The sequence below is a fragment of the Tursiops truncatus genome, chromosome 7, assembly GCF_011762595.2.
Source record: "Tursiops truncatus isolate mTurTru1 chromosome 7, mTurTru1.mat.Y, whole genome shotgun sequence".
NCBI classification, from domain to species: Eukaryota; Metazoa; Chordata; class Mammalia; order Artiodactyla; family Delphinidae; genus Tursiops; species Tursiops truncatus.
Window position 1 is genome coordinate 45,463,364 of NC_047040.1, and position 20,835 is coordinate 45,484,198.

Below are 20,835 nucleotides of genomic sequence, written 5' to 3' on the forward strand. Positions count from 1 at the left end.
TTAGCAGAACAAACTTGATTATTTTGAGTCCCTGTAAAACTAATTTGATGATTTTATAATGTTCTATTAATTTTAATATAATTTATTTCCTGTACTTTATAGTTATAAATAAGGTTGACTGTATGTTTTTATGCATAGAGATTTTCCACATTCATAGTTATTTTCTCCTCAGAATAGATTATATTAAAGTTTTTGACATCAAACAGAAATACAAGTATTAGTAACAAATTACTCCCCAAAGGGATGCTGTGAACTGACACTGGCCCAGCAATGATTTAGAGTGCTTGTTTCATCACAATTTCATTTGCACTCTATATTAGTAAAAAAATATAATGTTTAATTTGCTGGATTAAAATAGCTTTTATAGTTCTTAATTTGTATGTTTTCTTTGATTAGACTTAACATGTCTATAAGTATATAGCCATCTGTGGTCTTATTTTGTGAGCTACACTTTTTAATTTATCTGTTGATTATTTAGTTTCCTAATCATTTGTCTACTTACTTTAATCATGTGTACATGATATAGTTATATTTTTTAAAGAGAAAATTTAAAAGAACTATAGAAGACCTTCTATAGGTGACTATATGTACATATTTTCCTTTTCCTTATAAAAATTTCTTTCCAATTCAAAAGTCTGATATATATATAATTGTATTTCAAAAATTTTAAACTGCCCAAGGTTTCTAAAATTTATCTGAGCATTTGTTGTAGGCTTCAGCTATACATTGATCTTCTCCTAAATTATTAACCAGTTGACTTAATATCACTTAATGCAAAATTCTTTCATTGACTTGTCACTCTCCTTTTTTAATGTATTAAATTATTATAACATACAAGGTACACTTCTGGGCTATCAATACTATTAAACTGATTTGCCTGTCAGTGACATGTACTAAGAAGTTTAAATTATGTCAAATCATATAAGGATATAATTGATTTCAAATAAATATCTAATTTTCTAACAATTTATAAAAACTATGGCTTAACATTTCTGTTTAAATTCTTACATTCATGAGATATTTCTATGATTTCCTCTGAAATAAAAGAGGAAAATTAAAAATCTCACTAGGCTTATTAACTCAATATAGTTTATACAACCCATTATACTGTATTAAGTTTTTACATTATATGCAAAGATAAAAATAGTAGCTAAATGTGTGCATTCAATTAATTAGGCTAACAAGATTAATAACAAAAGTCGTTATAAATTTTAGTTAAAATATTACTTTACTTTAATTAAAGTGACCTTGCAAACACATCGTGTACTAAAAGAAACAGACAAGCAATGAGGTGGACAATGCAATAGTGATTGAGTCATTGAAAAAATAACTTCAAGTATGGGTTATAAAACCTCTTTAAACAAAACTAATAATCAGACATATACATGTGAAACTGCTTTTTGAATATTTATTAAATAAATAAAGCAAATATTAAGGTTTAGCTTTAAGAAGTTATAAGTTGCTTAAAATTATTATGAAAATAGTATACCAACCATCTCTGGCGCTACCCACCATGAAAGCAGAAAAGAATAAAAAAGACATTAAGAGTATATTAGAAATGACAAAAAGAAAACAAAAGCAAAAATACCACAGTGTAACATTATTTGACTACCATACCATTAAATCATTTCAATATAGTGTTTCTCAAACTGGGTTTCTACAAAAATCTGGAGATACAGGCTTATCTTCAAACATCTATAGAAAACATTTGTTGTGTGAAAATCTAAAAAATATTAATAGAAAGTCTTTGTGTTTTGTATAACCTTTGAGAACAAATACTACCACATCAGTGCCCATGTTTGTTTTTGTTCTTACAAAAGCATTAGTCCCAAGGTAGTACAACCATAATTGGTAAAACTAATGAAAAGGAAAATAAATTTATTTCATATGAAATAAATAAAGCATTCTCACTAAATAATCATGCACTATTTGAATGAAAGTCTCGTAGTATTTTAACTACCGAAAAGATGTGGGGAAATTGTGTCATCAAACAAGATACATGCTGATATCAACAGAAGTATGATGTTGGTGGTTTTCGTTTCAGCCAAATAAAATAATCCATGCTGTTATATTAAAGTTCTTAATCTGAATTTTATTAGGTGTTGTAATTTCGCTTTTGTTTAATTTATAAGTTTTGAATTAATAGTTGTATAAGAACTATAAGGATAAAATGTATATAACTTTTTTTGTAAATATTTAAGAAATGTTATAGAAATAGTTTACAGTTTAAGTCAATATTAAGGATTTAAAATAATTTTTCATGCAAAAGGGAATTATAAATCACCCAACTTGAGAAATTTTTGTTTTGACATATTCTTTAAAAACCTCAAGGTATGTTAAACAATCCAACTTTTAAAATGCAGAGGCATTATTATATCTATAATAATAAGGATATTCACATAATACCTAGAAGACCGCTTCACACCTTCAGTCCAAAATCAGTGAAAGGATATTTATTATCTTTCTAGGAAGCAATGTTTTATCAGTGTTAGAAGATCATAATCCACCCCTCAACTTTTTTTTCCCAGGAAATGAAGCATAGAGAGTGAATGTATTAACCCAGGCCTAATAAATAAAAACCACTCCATCTCTTCACCACATCTTCTCAATCAGCTTCATATAATTGGTCTCTGCCTGAATTCTTCTGTGTATATATTGTCTTTTTGATGAAAAATAGGATATAATAACTTCATCAAAATGTAAAGGGAAATATAAAGAGAAGACTTTATTATAGTGCTTATAAGACTAATTACTAATCATCGCCCACTGTACAAAGCTTCTAAACCAATATCTTCAAACTTCCAGAACAATTCAGAATTGAAAAATAAAAGGGAGAGAAAGGAATGAAAACTCAATTGGACTACATTCCTAAGGAAGCTGTCATTTGGTGTCTGCTGTTTCAGTAAGAGCCCAGAAGTTATGAACTATAGTTACAATGCTTCCTATTATTTTATACCCCTCTTCCTTTGGAATTCTTCGTTTTAGCTCTCAGCTTTATTTATTAATTGAGGTAACATTGGTTTATAACATTATATAAGTTTCATGTGTGCAACATCATATTTCGACTTCTGTACACAGGACAGTGTGTTCACCATCAAAAGTTTAGTTTCTTTTTCTTTTTGGCCTCTCCTGTTGTGGAGCACAGGCTCCGGATGCGCAGGCTCAGCGGCCATGGCTCACGGGTCCAGCCGCCCCGCGGCATGTGGGATCTTCCCGGACCAGGGCACGAACCTGTGTCCCCTGCATCAGCAGGCGGACTCTCAACCACTGCGCCGCCAGGGAAGGGAAGCTCCCAAAAGTTTATTTTCTGACCAGCACCATACAGTTGACCCCCTTTACAATGTTTCTTTTTAAGAGACTGATTTCATTCTTACAATGATTTTCCTTCACCCGTTCACAATTCTGAAATTCATAATTGTTAATTGTTAAGACTGAGATCAAATCTTATAAGTCTAGTGCAATGACCTTTCAATTTTTGGATTTTGAATAATTAACTCATGAAGAATTTATGTTATTTTGTATAAAAAAAAGAACCATGTTTTTGCCACTGTAAATCGCACCATTAAGAACAAAACACAACGAAACCTTATCCGTAGCATCTGTCTGAGTATTTTTAGGACTAAATGTATGTTATTGTTATTTTAAAGTAATTATTTTAAGTAAGTTGATAACAGTTCAAGGGAAGGGTAGTTTTAGTAATAACATTCTCTTAGTCCCATAGAAAAAAGAAAACAAAAACATTTATGCGCCAATCTGTTAAAATAGTCACCTGCATCTCATCTAATTTTGATTGAATATCTGGAGGGAAATCCCCTGCTCCACAGTTAAATGGGTCAAAAGGTTCTGCTCCAAATAGGTCCCGTTCTAAAAGGAAGAAAATAATTTAGTATATGAAATGACAAGGAGTGAGTTGGGGTGAGTTAGGTTTCAAAGGCAGGATTATATAAAGAAGCACCTGCATGACCAAATGAGCCCCTATCCACACATACTTTATGTTGGGCTTTCCTGAGCTTAGACTAGTTAAACACCAACAAGCAAGCAAAGATCCGCTTTTATGACGATTTAAAAACTATTTGGTTACAAAGAATTATTATTCAGAGAGGTTTCTGTGTCTTTAAGTAAGACTTAATATCAAATTCGCCAAATATTTGATAATTAATATATTACAATACCTACACTTTACTAAAGCAATTTAAATGTACTAAAATTAACGTATTACTCACTGAAACTTCTCTATTCCATTTATTGATGACTCTGCAACACAATAGCGAAGCAATAGGTAGGACCTAGTAGATTAGGAAGTAGTTTAACTCACAGTTCATGTACTTTAATCTCACCTTTTAGCCAGAAAAAATTTAAGGCACATCATCTCATGTAGTATAAAATCATATCACCTTCCTAGATAACCACAATGAGACAGGTTCTTTAAAAATGCCTCTTTTCCCCCAAACAAATTTCCTTTAAAAAAAATAGCAGTAATTGAGTATCAAAAAGCTCTCTGTGCATATATTTTAAAGTCTGCATTGTTTTTTTAATCATTAAAGAAGTATCAAAGTTAAAATTGATGTTTGTAATTGATAGGACTATGACTTAATTTATGATTTAAAATTCCTTTTTAATTTAAGAAATTTCTTTCCTCTGAATCAATTTAAATGCAGCCTTAACTGACAAAAAATTAAATTATATATGGGCAAGGGAATTTATAATGTATCAAGACTTTCATTTTTCAGGAAACTATATTCTCTAAATTAAATGCTTTGTAAGAAATAATATTTATGCTACTTGAGTTCTATTATATCTTCTAAATCATTGTGACTCCCATTATGAAAGATTCTTGCTTCTCTAGTTACAATTATTTTTTCAGATTCATGTATTAAGTTAATAAATGTAAAATGTTTAGAAGCTCCTGGTTCTGGTAAGTATTGTATAAATAAGAAGGACATATAATTTATCTTCCAAATAAAGACACTTTTAAGAGTGAAAGGAGTGCTACCAAGTTTCACCAGGATGAAGGGTATAAGACAGGGTACTCCTAAACAAATGGGAATTTACTGTCACCATACATATAAGTGATGGGTATTATTATTGTTGTTACTATATATTTTCCTCAGTCCGATGTTTATTGTAGGCAATAAACCAGAACTTAGAGAAAAGAGGAACTGTTCTTTGGAGGTGTATCCTGGTTACCACTGTACCACGAACACATCAAGCAATGCTTTACATGTGGTACATGCTTGTCAAAAGAAATGAATTAATAAAGAGGAAATAGAGTTGTCAGGAGGAACAGAGATTCTCATTACACAGGTTTTCTAAAGTTGGGACTCAAAATCACCAGAGATTTCAGATGGGCTTAAGGGATCCTTAACATTCCTGAAATGCAATGCAAAATTTTATATGAGTGGGCATGTTGTGTTTTTCTGTGAAGAGGTTTAACTTTTATCATATACTCAAGGGTCCACAACTCCCCCACAAGTCAAAAAAGTACTACTTTACATATTAAGTAGACATATCAATACCAGGCAAATTAATAAATATAATAGAGCTCTTTGGCATATTTTGGTCAGCTCAGATGGATCTAAAATTCATAACAAAAAGTCATATAAGTCCAATTTTCAATTTAAAAAGATTTGCTATGTAATTAATGACATGAAAATTATTTAATCTAATACAAGAGCAAAATAAAAAAATAGGTGATACTTCACTCATTCTTTTGTTTATCCACTAAATATTTATTGAACACATATTATGTGCCATACATTTTGCTAGGCAGTGGATTAAAACAGTTGAGGAAAGGACTTTAGAGTCAAGTGCCTTCCCTCATGTAATTTATAATCAATTAGGAAACATGATATTAAACAAATTAATTAAAGTCTGATACATATTCAAAGATCAAAAATATACTCTGGAGAACTACTAGGGTTCTCAGGCAGTAAGGAGAGAAACTAAGGAACAATCTTGTAGGTTTCTGCTTTTATGTATTTAAAATATAAAGAAAATAAATGAATGAATACATTTAAGATTTCATTAAAAGAAAAAGTCCTATTACTAAAAGCCCACTGGATTACAGTTTTAGACAATCTTACAATTAAAACTGAGTTGAACAATCTGTCCTTAAATTGTTAGTATAGATAGACAAGAAGATGATTGATAGATAAATGATAGATAGATATAATACAGTGGTAATCAGAACTCCATTTCTTTCTATCTATCTATGTATCTATCTAATCTTTCTAATGATATACTGCTGTATTTACTAAACTCTGGCATTTGGGATAGATAGACATTAAAAAATATAGCAAGATATTACTTCAGTTTCTCATTAATAAATCCCTAAAAACCATTTGACCATCTCTACCTAGATTTTCCAAAGGCATTTCAAACTCACTAACATTTAAAAGAGGCTCATCAGTTTCCCCCTCTCTACCTCTCGTTTTCCCATTAACAACATTTGGTCCAAAATCCTGAATCATAATGGAGTTTGAACTTTCAGTTACCATCCTGATGGATTATTCCTTCTAAGTATCTTAAAATCTATTCACTCTTCTCAATTTATATTCTACTTGGATTAAAACCTGACATTGTGGATACACTTCTAATTTATATTTCAAATTCTAGCATGTAACCCAAGTCTAGTGTATGTACTAAACAAATGCCCATTGAATTAAATACATGAATGAGCAAAACACTGATGTAGTCCAAGGAAGTAAAGAACAGTGGTAAAGGAAGAGATCTGGAACACTCTTAAGGACAAAAAATTCCCCATTATGATATCAAGATATTGGCAACATTTTCTAAAAACACATGTATATTATGGATTATTTCCTTGAAAAAAATATTTTGCATTGACACAAAATATATTCAGAAGAATTTAAATGTACTATATTTCAACAAAAGTATTGAAATATTTTTGTTCACTGATTTTTAAAGTTCTAATGTTATTACTTTGTATTTATAAATTAGTCCTCTGAAATTTACTGAATACCTAAAATGTGCAATGCACTTTGTTGAGTTCTGCAGGGGAAACAAATAAACTATAGGCTCTGAAGTGCTTTACAGCCTTAAGCTAAAACTTCAGAGTTACATTGAAAACGTCTCAAATGTGAACCAGAGAGGATGCAATAAAGCAAAATATGTAAAACTCTCTTTTCTTCAGTGCCCCTTTAGACCTGATGACTGATCATGGCCATTGGAAACTATTCTTTCACTTTCTGTGACAGGGCACAGAGCAAAATATAGTCAAGACATTGACGATGAACATCTGTTAGATGCTTTCTACTTCGTCAGAGAGACTTTTATGTTCCTTCCAGATATACAGAAAGTAAATCAGAAAAGCAATGCATTTATAGCTTTGTAGATATCAAAGAAAGAACACTTACATAGGGTTAATAAATAAATCATGGAATTCATAGATTTATATATTTCTTTAACTAAGACTATCCATATACTGTATGATAAAAAAATTAAACTGAGTTCTAAATGATTAAAATAATTACCACAGGACTGTTCTTAATCATTAAACAAAACATTAAAAATATAACCCCAACACAATAAACATAACTGTTTTGTATTATGATGTAACTAAGCCTATACCAAAATATCATTTTTCATAAAATAGTTTCAAATGCAAATAGTGATGTCTTTAGTAGTATACTCTCAATTATTAAGTAAAATATAAATAACTGAATTTGGCACATATATATAAACATAATTCTTCAGTGATTAAAATTTTTAGTGAGCTTGTTAAGATATATACTTTCCCATAAAGTGCTAATTAAACATTTAAAATGTACACAAATATAGCAAAAATATTGATTTGTTTAGAAAGCTTACTAATCTCGGTAGATCTACTAGGGACTGGAGGTGGCTGCGTGCCATTGCGAGTAGGTATTGAAGACTGGTGTGAAATTGGAGAAAATGGAATCATATCAAAGATGTCAGTGGAGGGAGACTTAGGTGTCACATTGCCTGCCTGCAATGAAGATAACATGAATTAGTATTCCATGTAGAAACATTATAATGCTAAATATTTCATACACATATAAAACATATATAAACACAACAAAAAATGCAGTTGAGTCATATGAACTTGCCATTCTGTAAATCAAAAATAGTTACCAAAAAAAAAAAAATAGTTACATATTGGCTATTTCATATGACTCAACCACTTATGCTAAATGCTCATTGGCAAGAAAATTTCTGCAAAAATATTCTCAAAGATGATGGCAAAAATGGTGATAATACTATTCTAGACAGATATAAAAGATATGTTGGATTTTTTGTATATCTAGAAATAATTGCCACTTATATCAGAGAATTGAAAACGTGTTAGAAACTATTTATATAAAACCTTGATTTCAGTAATGTATTTTGCACAAGATTACAAGATTTAGACAGAAATAACCGAACATAAGTGATGAATCTTAAATATAACCATTCAAAAGCGATTGACAATGATTTTAAAAACATTTTAAGGAGTCTATTTTAATTTGTACTTATAACTGTAATGGAGCCAACTATTATATTCATTGCAGTGACTTTTCTTCTTAGAATAAGACTTCATCGTTTTCTACAATAAATAGCTACCTTGTGAAATAAATTATAATCACAAAATGATTAAGTTATCTGGGCCAGTCTGGGCTAGGATGTAATGAAAGAATGAGACAATCATCACTTTGATTGTCATATAGGGAAAAAAATTATTTTATATATATATATATATATCATCTATTGATATAAAAGAAAGAGAATTCCCATTTTGGAGAGAAATAGTGAGAAAAATTTATTTTTCTTATAAGAACATGAATATTGTTTAGAATTGCTTAGAGTGGTTCATATTATAATTTGTGTTCTCAAAATACATTTGTTTACTGATTCACAGATGATGCAGGTAGTGAAGATAAAAAGGCTGATTGTGTGTAAAGAGTGATAGATTGTGTGTAAAGAGTGATAGATTTGCTATTCAGTTAATAAACCTGTTAGTACATTTTTTCATGCAGGAAAATTGCTGTCATCTCCCTTTCTTTAGCAACTTACTTTAACTTTAATGGATAGTCTATCAGTTACAAATACTATCCAAAGACTTGGAGGCAACTTTATCCCTCAGCTCTTTCCTCCTACTCAGGAATGTTGTTCTCCTAATCAGCCTCTCTCTCAAATTCCACTGGCTTCCATCTCTCTCCTCTTTGTCAAGATATAAAGATACTCAGATCTTGACTGTTGTTAAAACAAACCAACCAAAAAGGTCTTTACCCAGTGCCTCTTTACTCCTCTCCTCTCTCATATCTCTTTCCCTTCCCTTCAAAGCTGAGGGCCTTGAAGGAGGTATCACATCTCTTGCCCTTTTACTTCATCCAATCCTCAACTCAGACCATTCCAGACTTTGCTCTTTTTGCTGAACTCTACTGAAAGAGCTTTTGCCAGTCTCAACAATGGCCTAATTTCCCAGTTGCTATATCTGATGGATCTTTGAAAGTACCTGTCCTATTTCATCTTTTTGTGGATTTGGACCACCACTCTCTACTAGAAACTCTCTGAGATCAGATGACCAAAGGATGCAAAAATGGCACACAAGGGCCCCAGATCACATCACATCGATTCAAGACATACCTGATTTTTTTCATTACTATATAAATGGCATATTTTGGCAGAATTAAAAAAATACGTGGGATAATAAAAAGCATTTTCTATTTAGCGAATTACATGAGGTCTTGGGATGCTGCTCTCACTGATTGGCTTGGGAAGGCCACATTTAGAAGGTGGTGGTATTAACAGTCCCAATGATAGTCTGGAATCAGGCGAGTTGACAGGAGTGACAGTAATGGAAGAAATATTTAGACAGGGAGATGAATCATCAGTTCTACGCCAGAAAGAAGGTGAGCATCTCTGAAACCCGTGTTGCTCATGATCAGACATTTTGTGCAGCAGCTGTAAAGGAATGACAGAAAAATATACTAAGGAGAAGAAAGAAGATGTGGAGGAAAAAGAAAAAAAGTATATATGAAAATGTATTAGGATATTTTGTGAAAATGATAAGTACTTTCAAAATAACTTTACTAAAATTAAAACAAATCGTTTGAGTAGATTTTTTCCTATTGCAAGAGTCTTCAGATTCTGGATTGTTTAATTTGATGATTTTTCACTGAAATATTACATTTTTAGGTATTTTAATAAAATATTACATTCAATACGACTTGAGAGGAAGAAAGTGGAGAGAAAAATGACAAATGCCTACAGATTTATTTCTGAGAGAGCCTCTGTGTACTGAGATGGGAAAAAGGAAGGATAGCAACAAGAAAAAAAATGTCAGTAGGAGTAAAGTCTGGTATAAGTTAAGACTTTGTAGAATTTTCAAAAAGGGCTACAACTTACATTTTAGATTTAATCCTCAAAAAATTCATTTGAAGTATTAGTAATATTACATCCATATTATAATAAAGATAGGGGAATCAAGGCCCATAAACTCTTTATGAGCTACTCCTGTGTATGTAAGAAGCAAAGCCAAAATTCAAAACAATCTGACTCCAATCATCATGCCCTTTCTATAGGTAGTAAGCTCCAAATGGTAAAATTTTGGGGGGATGGGCAGAGGGAGTTGTCAAGCATCTCAAGTAAATCAGAGAGATAAATAATAATAAGCAACTAGTACACTGTACTGGGTCTGCACATCAGTCTTTGGATGACTTTTGGAAGCTATTTCCATTACATCATGGAAAGCTACTGTCAAGTACTGAACTGGACAAAGCTGAGTGGCCAGATGTCAGAGTGGTCAGTTAAAACAGCAACCAAAATGAAAGTATGTAATAATTGAGCCTTTATTCACTTACAATGATAGTGTAAGCAAGAGGCCAGAAAGAAGGTTCTGGTTCCATCAATGTCCCATTTTCCCCCAGTGAATGGCACTGGGCAAAGGTCAGGAGTATCATTACAGAAGCAGGACAGTATCTCTCTCCGGAGGGAGCCCTGAACACAAGGTTTCTGCTGGTTTTGTTTTGGGGAGGGGGAGATGGGAGTGCAGAGGGAAGAAAAGGGAAAAGAACTAGGAGTAGAAAATACTGAAAACTGAATCCTAGTGGAGAAAAGTATTTTCAAGGCCCCCAAAAGATGAAGCACTTAAGAGAGGCCTTGGTCAAGGGCCTCCAATAAGGAGGGCTCTGAATGGAGGTACCTGGGCTGGGAATGTAGTTAATGCGTAATAGTGCGGCCAGCCTGGTTGGTGAAGAGGGCTGAGTCCCTGACTACAACTCCTCCAAGCAGTGCACTGAATCTGGGGTGAGGAGGGCAGCTTTCTCCCATGAGGCTTGCCATGGAAAGACTTTGTAACTTTGTAGGGCCTAAAGGATTTGACCTGGAGCCAGACTTCTCAGCTACAAGTCACACTGCAGAGATTTTTCAACACTAATAGGACCTGGAGGCAGCCAACACAAATCTGGCTTTTGATAAACCTCATGGTGAAAGGTTGTAACTAAAATTACAGTTAGGAGAAACAACTTTGAAAGAATCTTTAAACTAGGAGTCACCTCTTCACACATTTCAGGAAGCAGAGGGGGAAAGAAGGAAGCGTAAAGTGACAGATTTAAGTTGAGGAAAGAATTCAGTGTGGAAGCAAGTCCCTGATGGTCTGAATTATGTAATTTATCACTCTATTAATATGCATATACAGTTACATAATGATTGCTTTCCCTACTGATCTCTATAGTGATCTATGTATCTATAGAAATGTATACATGTACGCATGTATGTATATAATTTTAAGATCTATTTCATGGTCTATATAATTCACTGTAAACTTTTGTAGTTGGTAGCCACCTTTTACTTAATTATAGGTAACAACTGTAAGCTCCTGGTGGACAAAACTTTGTTTTTCTAAAATAATCTGTATAACATATTAGAATACTTGATATATAATGTCAATGAATATTTATTGTTTAATGTATACTATAGCAACTTTTTTTAACTTAAACTATAAATTGATAAGGATGTCTGTACTGAGTAAAAAATAAAAAGATATCATGTGAAAGTTGTCCCTGGTATCATTTGGCTTATAAATGGGAGTACTCTATATTGTTTTATGACTTGTATTCATCAAAACATCTTCACCAGGTGCCACAAAACAAACTGAAGGCCAACCTAACCTAACTTAAAAGTGCTCTAGTGTTTTATCATGGTGTTAATATTTGTATTCTACTTCCTCTGAGAAAGTATACTTATATAAAAGAAGAATGTATATAATATGAAAATAATCGAATATTTCAATGCCCCAATTAAGAAGTATTTTCACTTTCAAAATGGTAAAGCAGGGCTATCTGTCAATAATTTGGGTATCTAAAGTTTAAAACTCTAACACTAATTATTACAATTTTCCTTTGGGTCATCAGTAATCTAGATTTGGTCAACTAAGATTTTTTGTTTGGGTCACATAGGTCTTTAAAATAAGTTTTGATTCAGTTGCTTACAGGTGAATATTAAGAGGTTGTACATTAAAATCCAGAGAGTTTGTTTAGAAGTTAGAAAATCAAGAAAGTAGACCCACAAACTTGCGTAAAAATAACTGACTGGTATTGAGCAAGTAGCTGTGCCTTCTAAGTTGGTGTCTGCTCTCCAACTCCTCACTCCACCACATGCCCATTTCACACATTTGTTTAGGCCACAGCCTGGGCTCTGCTGACATTTGTGTTTGTCATTGATAACTTAGAAATAATTCAAGTCAGGGAATTAGATGTTACATCTGATTCCTTATAAGAATGAAATCTAAGTACATAGGCATATTTCAATAGCATCTGATTCTGCACCAAACTATTACACTTATTAAATAAGAATATGTGACTACAGCCCCTAAATGGCATACGGTGGCATTTTGGGCACTGGATAAATATTTTGAGCAGTGTCTCTAAATTTAAGTGTTCAGGAACTAGTCATTTTTTAATCTTGCATTTTTAAGTGGTTGAGGATACTTATTCTTTTAAGAAATGAAATACATAGTTCAGATGAAAATGGTTTGATATTTTTGTGTTGGGCCTTCTGTCAGTATTTTTACAGATGGCTAGAGACCAAAATTTGGGGAGTTTCCTACAGAAGTTTATGGCGCTACTGTTTAATCCTTTTATGCCCATAATTCTAAGTGCTTTGGTCTTCAGGAAGGTGTACAGCCTCTGAATTATTATACTAAGGGGAATGAGGAATTCTGTGTTCAACAGTTACATGTTAATTATGCAGAAATTATTAGGTTATTAAGACATATTAATAATGAGTGCCCATATTTGAGATTCATAGTTGTTGTAGTTTTACAGCTCTTTCTTTCAGTAAGTAGAGGCTTGGCGCATTAGGCCATGTGAATATTTCAATTCCGAGCTTTGCCTAAATATGACAATGTTGAAATGTCATAAAAGCGTTTGAATCCTATCAGTTAATGTTGAATACATCTAAACAATAACAAAAAAACTGCACTAAAGATTAGATACTTCGATTATTAAAAAAAACACTAAAGATGGGGAAATATAAAGATAATGTAAAATGTTCTAGCAAATCCTTCTGCATTGTCATGCTGATTCATTCTTTTGAAGTTCACTATTATGGCACATTTTCAGCATCACTTTTTAAATAAGTTTCAAAAATAACTTCTAGTCCATGACACGGGGAGGGGGAACGGTAAGCTGGGATGAAGTGAGAGAGTGGGATGGACTTATATATACTACCAAATGTAAAATAGATAGCTAGTGGGAAGCAGCCGCATAGCACAGGGAGATCAGCTCAGTGCTTTGTGACCACCTAGAGGGTGGGAGGGAGATGCAAGAGGGAGGAGATACGGGGATATATGTATATGTATAGCTGATTCACTTTGTTATAAAGCAGAAAATAACACACCATTGTAAAGCAATTATACTCCAATAAAGGTGTTAAAAAAGATAAAAACTTCTAGAATTTATAGCTCCACGTATGTTATTTTTTCAGACTTCTAGATACACAGTTTGGTTACATTAGCCTCTTAGTTGTAAGACCTATTATCTTATACATTCTTACAAGAATCTTGCAAGTTAAATGGTTATCATCATCCACATATCCCAAAGAGGAAAACTGGAACAAGGAGAGATCAAATGACTTCATTAGGTACTCACGGTCAGAAGTGGAATGAAATACAGGTATATTTTTCTTCCCATTAGACAGGGTTTACTTCTTTAGAACCATCATTTGTGCAAGTAACAATTGTGAAAGTTGTGAACCAGTCATCGTTTTTTGTGGGCAACAAACGTTCTTGAATCAATGTTCATGTTTAAAATTTATGCTTTTGTTTAAAGATTCACATTTGGCTTGTTGTATAATTGAGAGTTCTCACAATCTGCTCTTGTCCATCTTGACTTCAATAGCAGTTGAGAAAACCCCAGAGGTAGATAAATTGGCAGTTTTATTTACCCACAATGAAATACACATTTTAGGTTATAATTTGTCCTATCAAGCCTAATCAGTGGCCACACAGTTGATTATGTAAAGGTAAAATTTTATACAGTAACACTTGGTTTAATTGAAAGGGAGACATTTATTTTACTCAGCAATAGAAAGTCCAGTATTTCTTAGGACTACAATTTTATTCATTTCACTTCCTGGCAAAGGTTAAAATTTGGTTAAAACCTTCTATAGCCAGAAAAGTAAAATGCAAGCATCCAGACACTAGAATCAAGAAGAACAATTTGATTTAGCTTGCTATGCCCACATCTTATTATGGAACAGTCTTCCAGAGGCGTTCATGAGGCTAGGAGGGCAGAATAAACCCTTTTTTTCTGATATAAATACAGGCAGCACTGCCATGTGAATGTAATAAATGGAAATCAGATTGTTCCTAGTTAATTAGTACCACACGGTGGAAAACCTAACCTCTAATCTATTGCCAAACCGCTAGAACACAGCAAAAAGCAAACAACACAGCCAAGTAACAGAACTTACTCAGTATATCTAAATGACTGAATAAAATGAAGACCCAATTTCTAAAACCAATGAAAAGATTTCCACAATTTCAGTAGTATACAGATGTATGTAATATGGGAACTATCAAGGATATTTCATTTGCCAGAAAAGGAACCCAAGATTGAATCATTCAAGTGATATTTAGGAGACCTGTAAGCATTGTTTTTTAAGAACAAGTTTAAAAACAGCACGTCAAAACTCTTAGAGGAAAACATAGGCAGAGCACTCTATGACATAAATCACAGCAAGATCCTTTTTGACCCACCTCCTAGAGAAATGGAAATAAAAACAAAAATAAACAAATGGGACCTAATGAAACTTCAAAGCTTTTGCGCAGCAAAGGAAACCATAAACAAGACCAAAAGACAACGTCAGAATGGGAGAAAATATTTGCAAATGAAGCAACTGACAAAGGATTAATCTCCAAAATTTATAAGCAGCTCATGCAGCTCAACAACAAAAAAACAAATAACCCAATTCAAAAATGGGCAGAAGACCTAATAGACATTTCTCCAAAGAAGATATACAGACTGCCAACAAACACATGAAAGAATGCTCAACATCATTAATCATTAGAGAAATGCAAATCAAAACTACAATGAGATATCATCTCACACCAGTCAGAATGGCCATCATCAAAAAATCGAGAAACAATAAATGTTGGAGAGGGTGTGGAGAAAAGGGAACACTCTTGCACTGCTGGTGGGAATGTGAATTGGTACAGCCACTATGGAGGTTCCTTAAAAAACTACAAATAGAACTACCATATGACCCAGCAATCCCACTACTGGGCATAAACCCTGAGAAATCATGTACCAAAATGTTCAGTGCAGCTCTATTTACAATAGCCCAGAGATGGAAACAACCTAAGTGTCCATCATTGGATGAATGGATAAAGAAGATGTGGCACATATATACAATGGAATATTACTCAGCCATAAAAAGAAACGAAATTAAGCTATTTGTAATGAGGTGGATAGACCTAGAGTCTGTCATACAGAGTGAAGTAAGTCAGAAAGAGAAAGACAAATACCATATGCTAACACATACATATGGAATTTAAGAAAAAAAATGTCATGAAGAACCTAGGGGTAAGACAGGAATAAAGACACAGACCTACTAGAGAATGGACTTGAGGATATAGGGATGGGGAAGGGTAAGCTGTGACAAAGCGAGAGCGAGGCATGGACATATATACACTACCAAATGTAAGGTAGATAGCTAGTGGGAAGCAGCCGCATAGCACAGGGAGATTGGCTCCGTGCTTTGTGACCGCCTGGAGGGGTGGGACAGGGAGGGTGTGAGGGAGGGAGATGCAAGAGGGAAGAGAGATGGGAACATATGTATATGTATAACTGATTCACTTTGTTATAAAGCAGAAACTAACACACCATTGTAAAGCAATTACACTCCAATAAAGATGTAAAAACAAAAAAATAGCATGTCAGTTTACACATGAAAAAATGAAAAATAGTAGTCCTTCATTCATTATGAGGAATTGGTTTTAAGTGAAAAAAGGGTTTGGGATATATACTAACAACATACATTTCTGTAGTTAGGAATGTCTTTTAATTTTAATACTGAGCAAAAAAAAAAGTATTTTGTTTTTCTTAGCTAGAACTAAACTACTCTGTAATCTCACACTAAATTTTATACTGGGTGTATTAACTAAAACAATAAACAACAGTCCAAATGATGTTAGAAAAAGAGTAAACTTTTAAACTCAAGTACTGTATCATGAGGCCAGACTTCTTCTTTGAATTCCAGATTTGAATATTCAAACTTTTAATAAATGTCTTCATCGGCCACCCAGTAGGCAGAAGTAACACGAGCAAAAATGAACTACTGATTGGTTATCATTCACCTCCCCCAAGTCACATCTATTTTGGAAAATGGCACCACCACCCAGATGCTCGGGATAAAACCCTAAGGGGCAATCTTGACCCTCTTTTATTCTACAGGCCACAGCCAATCCATCCATCCATAAATCCTGCAAGTTCTACTTCCAAAATATATCAAGCTATTATATACATCATCCCAACTGATAGAATTCTAGGCCAATTTACTCTTCTCCTTCACCTAGACTACTGAGATAGCTTCCTAGACAGTTTTAGGGACCTCAGTGTGGCCTCTTTACAGCCCATGGTGCATACAGCAGCCAGCTGATCCCCAAATCTCCTGTTAAAAACCTTTGAGTAACTTCTCACTGCAATTAAAGAAAACAAACAAACAAACATGGCCTACAGGGCCCTACAAAATCTAGCCTCTGACTCTCTTCAATTTTTTTGCCTCTTTTTCACGATGCTCCAGGCGCAAACGTCTTGTTACTGTTTTCAGCCCTTTGTATTAACTAACTTTATTTATTCAGGTCTCAGTTTAAATGCTACATTCTCAGAATGCACTTCCCAGATCACTATCTCTAAAAAAAAGCTCCCATTCTCTCTGATTCTCTCTTTTATTTTATTCATATTTACTTATTTGCATCTTATATAAGATCCAAATTTCTAAATTTATTTATTCATTTAGCTATGGGTTTATTACCCATCTCCCTGTCTTTCCCCATACTATGGAAGTTTCATAGCAGCTGCAATTCATATACTGCTAAAACCCAAGGGCCTAGAATAGCATATGGTCATATAAGATGTTTAATAAATGTGTTACAAGCTGCCATAACAGATCACAACTATATCAAATGTACGCAACTGGCAAATGTGAGAAAATAAAAATCAAAGTGATATGCATCTTAATATGTAAAATATGTCACCAAGCTACTATTTCAAAATACCAGTGATGACTTAGCGGGACTAGGAAAAATAAAAACAAAACTAAAATTTACACAATTGTAAATTTTGAAAGAAATTTTTAGGATTCTTGAAGATTTTCTTTAAAAGCTTGAACCTAAAATTAGTTTGCATCTTCAAAATAAATCAATGACCAATTCACATTGATGTATATAAGACATAAGTGGTTGGCAGCCTAGCACCTAAGAAATAGCAACCTTTCCTTTGGGTGCCTCTGAGGAGACTAGAGAAATGCATCTATGTTCTCACGTACACAGTGACTCCTTAGAGTACAAAGGTTCTCCATCTGGAAGATTCTACTCAACAGGGCCTCACACTTTTAATCTATGATTTAATATAGAATAATAGGATCAATATAAGACTGAAATTTCTTAGAAGACCTGATCCTTTGAACAGAAATTCAACTTTAACTTTGGACTGCTTACTAAGGTAGATGGCTGGTGTGATCTTTTAGTTATCTAATCAAATTTTACCAAAAATGGGCTTCCCTGGTGGCGCAGTGGTTGAGAGTCTGCCTGCCGATGCAGGGGACGCGGGTTCGTGCCCCGGTCCGGGAAGATCCCACATGCTGCGGAGCGGCTGGGCCCGTGAGCCATGGCCGCTGAGCTTGCGCGTTTGGAGCCTGTGCTCCGCAACAGGAGGGGCCACAACAGTGAGAGGCCCGCGTACCACAAAAAAAAAAAAAAAAAAAATTAAAAACAAGTTAATAGATACCTATAACAGCATCTTGAAAACCATTTGAATTAATCAGGTATTGTTAGCAATTTAAAAATGTTGAGTTCACTTTCTTTTAAGAATCAAATTCTATTTTTTAATCTTGAAGATGCATCAGCAATTTCAAAACTCACATAATGAGACTTTAGGAGCTGAAAAGTTATGAGACAATTTTTTAAAAGTCAAAATAAAGAGAAAATATAGACAAAGATATTACTATGATGAAAGAATATAAGTAGATTGCAAAGTTATAATTTGAGCTAGGTGCATAATGATCAATAAGGCAATAAACTTTCTACACATGTGTATTAAGTGCAAAAGAATGATTTAGAGAAAATTATTTCTCTTTTTTTAATTCAACCTTTCAGTTATAGTCTTTTAAGCGTTCTATTGAGACATAGTGCTGAGACGAACACAATGCCTATGATAATTACTAAATGACAACTTTAGGAGACTTAATTCATTCTAATAACTGGCTATTTGAATAATTTTATTGTTTTTTATATAACTGACTCTACCAATGATAATTGCTGAATAAATGAATATACTCACGTATAGTCTGTGCTCATTTATCAACTTTCAAGCTCACAGCTTGTTAACGGCTACCTAGGCCAGAGGGTCCAGGAAACTGAAGAGAGTGTCATTTCTTCATTCTTCCTGCTCTTTACCATTTCTGAAGCTGACTTGGTAACCATGTGAGATCACCAGTGCACACACATAACCCCAACCCTGACACACCTTCTCAGTTGTCCCAGTGCTAGTCTAGGGCAGTGTCTGCTTTCAGGAGATAAAAGACAGATGTGCTGTCCTATCAACATGTCCCAAACCTCTCTGCTCTTCCCAAATCTACCATGTTCCTTAACATGATACCTCTAGCTCTCTTCCTAGAGAAAGAAGATACATAATGAATAAGCTTTGGTTTTGCATCCAAAATGGTGATGGATCTTATTTTTACTCCTTTGAAAACATAAAGACTGAAGTAAAGCTACTTTTCATATGCAATGAATTCCAGCAAAATCTACCTTATTAAGACTGATTGAAAAAGTAACTTCTCCTTCATTTATCTTCATACTCCTAATTTGTTTCATAGGATGGCTTACAAGACATTCAACAAGACCTAAAAAATGTTGCTCCATTTGGGACTGAAGGTTGAACAGTTTGAGCTGATGTTCTGTTCCTTGCGATGGGGAAGGCAAGAAAATATCATCATCTTGATGAGAAGCAAATAATGATCGTAGTAAAGAGAAAAAACAGGGAGCGATATTATAATAAAGCCAGAACTTGAAGAGAATGCTCCAGCACCTCACTGTGCATTACAGAGGTACACTGTGCAACATTGGAACCTCACTCCCAACCTCTCTCACCTTGGCTGTCTCAACCCCACTGTCACAAACTATATGCCAAGCAATGGAAATACCAACTGTTTCAATGTGGAAGATGGAAAAGTGTGAGTTTAGAAGAAAAAAATGTTTTTTGACCCATTTCCAGGGCACATCAAATTTAAAACCCAAAATGTAACTTCTTACAGAAATATTATTCATGGTAATGAACCGGTGAAATATTCTAATAGTAGATAGCAATAAATATATTTAAATTGACTTGCAAATGAAAATTTGCAACAAAAATTCTTTTCAGAAGTTTGTAAATGCTATAATTGTGTTTCAGTTCATAGGATCATGCCAAAAGTTATATATTAAAATTTCTAAATGTAAAATAAAATATACATTTTAATGGACAATATCAGTACAGATGATTCTAAAAGAGAATAAAATTCCTAAGTATATTTTGCCTAGAAAAAAATATCAACTGTTTTAAATTCTATCTCCCCTCAAAAAATTCCCTTAGCTAAAATCACAAAATAATGGCATCATATCTCAAGATAAGAAAATGATTTCAAATCTGTGATAAACCAAAAGTAAATAATTTAACTATAAAAATACTGAGTGTTGTCTGCAGAGACTACCACTGATTTTAGTGTGTGAAATATAACTCTGTTACTCCCAGTAGGAGCCCTTGCTATGTAATATAAGAAACCAATTCGATCGTGTTAACAGTCCAGCTTCTATAATGAAGTTCAGTACTCCAAGGGCAGATTGGCTTCAGTCATTAAATCAACTTCAGTAAACAGTAATCAATTGGAATGAAAGAAGATTATGTCACAAAGAGGAAAAGATCAAATTGAGGGCTGAATTATTCTAGAAAAGAGAAAAGAGCAACACGGAAAAACAACTCTGATCTGAGCTACCTAGGTAATTTTAACGTTTAAATTAATCTTATTTAGCACCTTGTATCTCTATCTACATTTAGTTTAAAATGACTGATCCCAGAGTATTATTTGGAATACTGAAGAGCTGATGATCCAGAC

At 33.4% G+C, this 20,835-nt stretch overlaps 1 protein-coding gene across 8 annotated transcripts in view; it reads right to left on the reverse strand.

Annotated features, from left to right (window-relative positions):
- Window positions 1-20,835, reverse strand: part of GULP1 (GULP PTB domain containing engulfment adaptor 1) — a 367,352-nt gene that overhangs the window by 4,197 nt on the left and 342,320 nt on the right. For 6 of the 8 annotated variants that reach the window (XM_073807501.1, XM_073807502.1, XM_033859966.2 and 3 more), the window contains 3 exons: window positions 9,700-9,924; window positions 7,831-7,969; window positions 3,770-3,864 (listed from right to left, as the gene is read on the reverse strand). In XM_073807501.1, coding sequence (XP_073663602.1) covers window positions 3,770-3,864; window positions 7,831-7,969; window positions 9,700-9,924 — 459 coding nt within the window. The remainder of the gene's footprint in view (window positions 1-3,769; window positions 3,865-7,830; window positions 7,970-9,699; window positions 9,925-20,835) is intronic. The other 2 variants (XM_033859964.2, XM_019931541.3) reach the window with 1 other exon arrangement.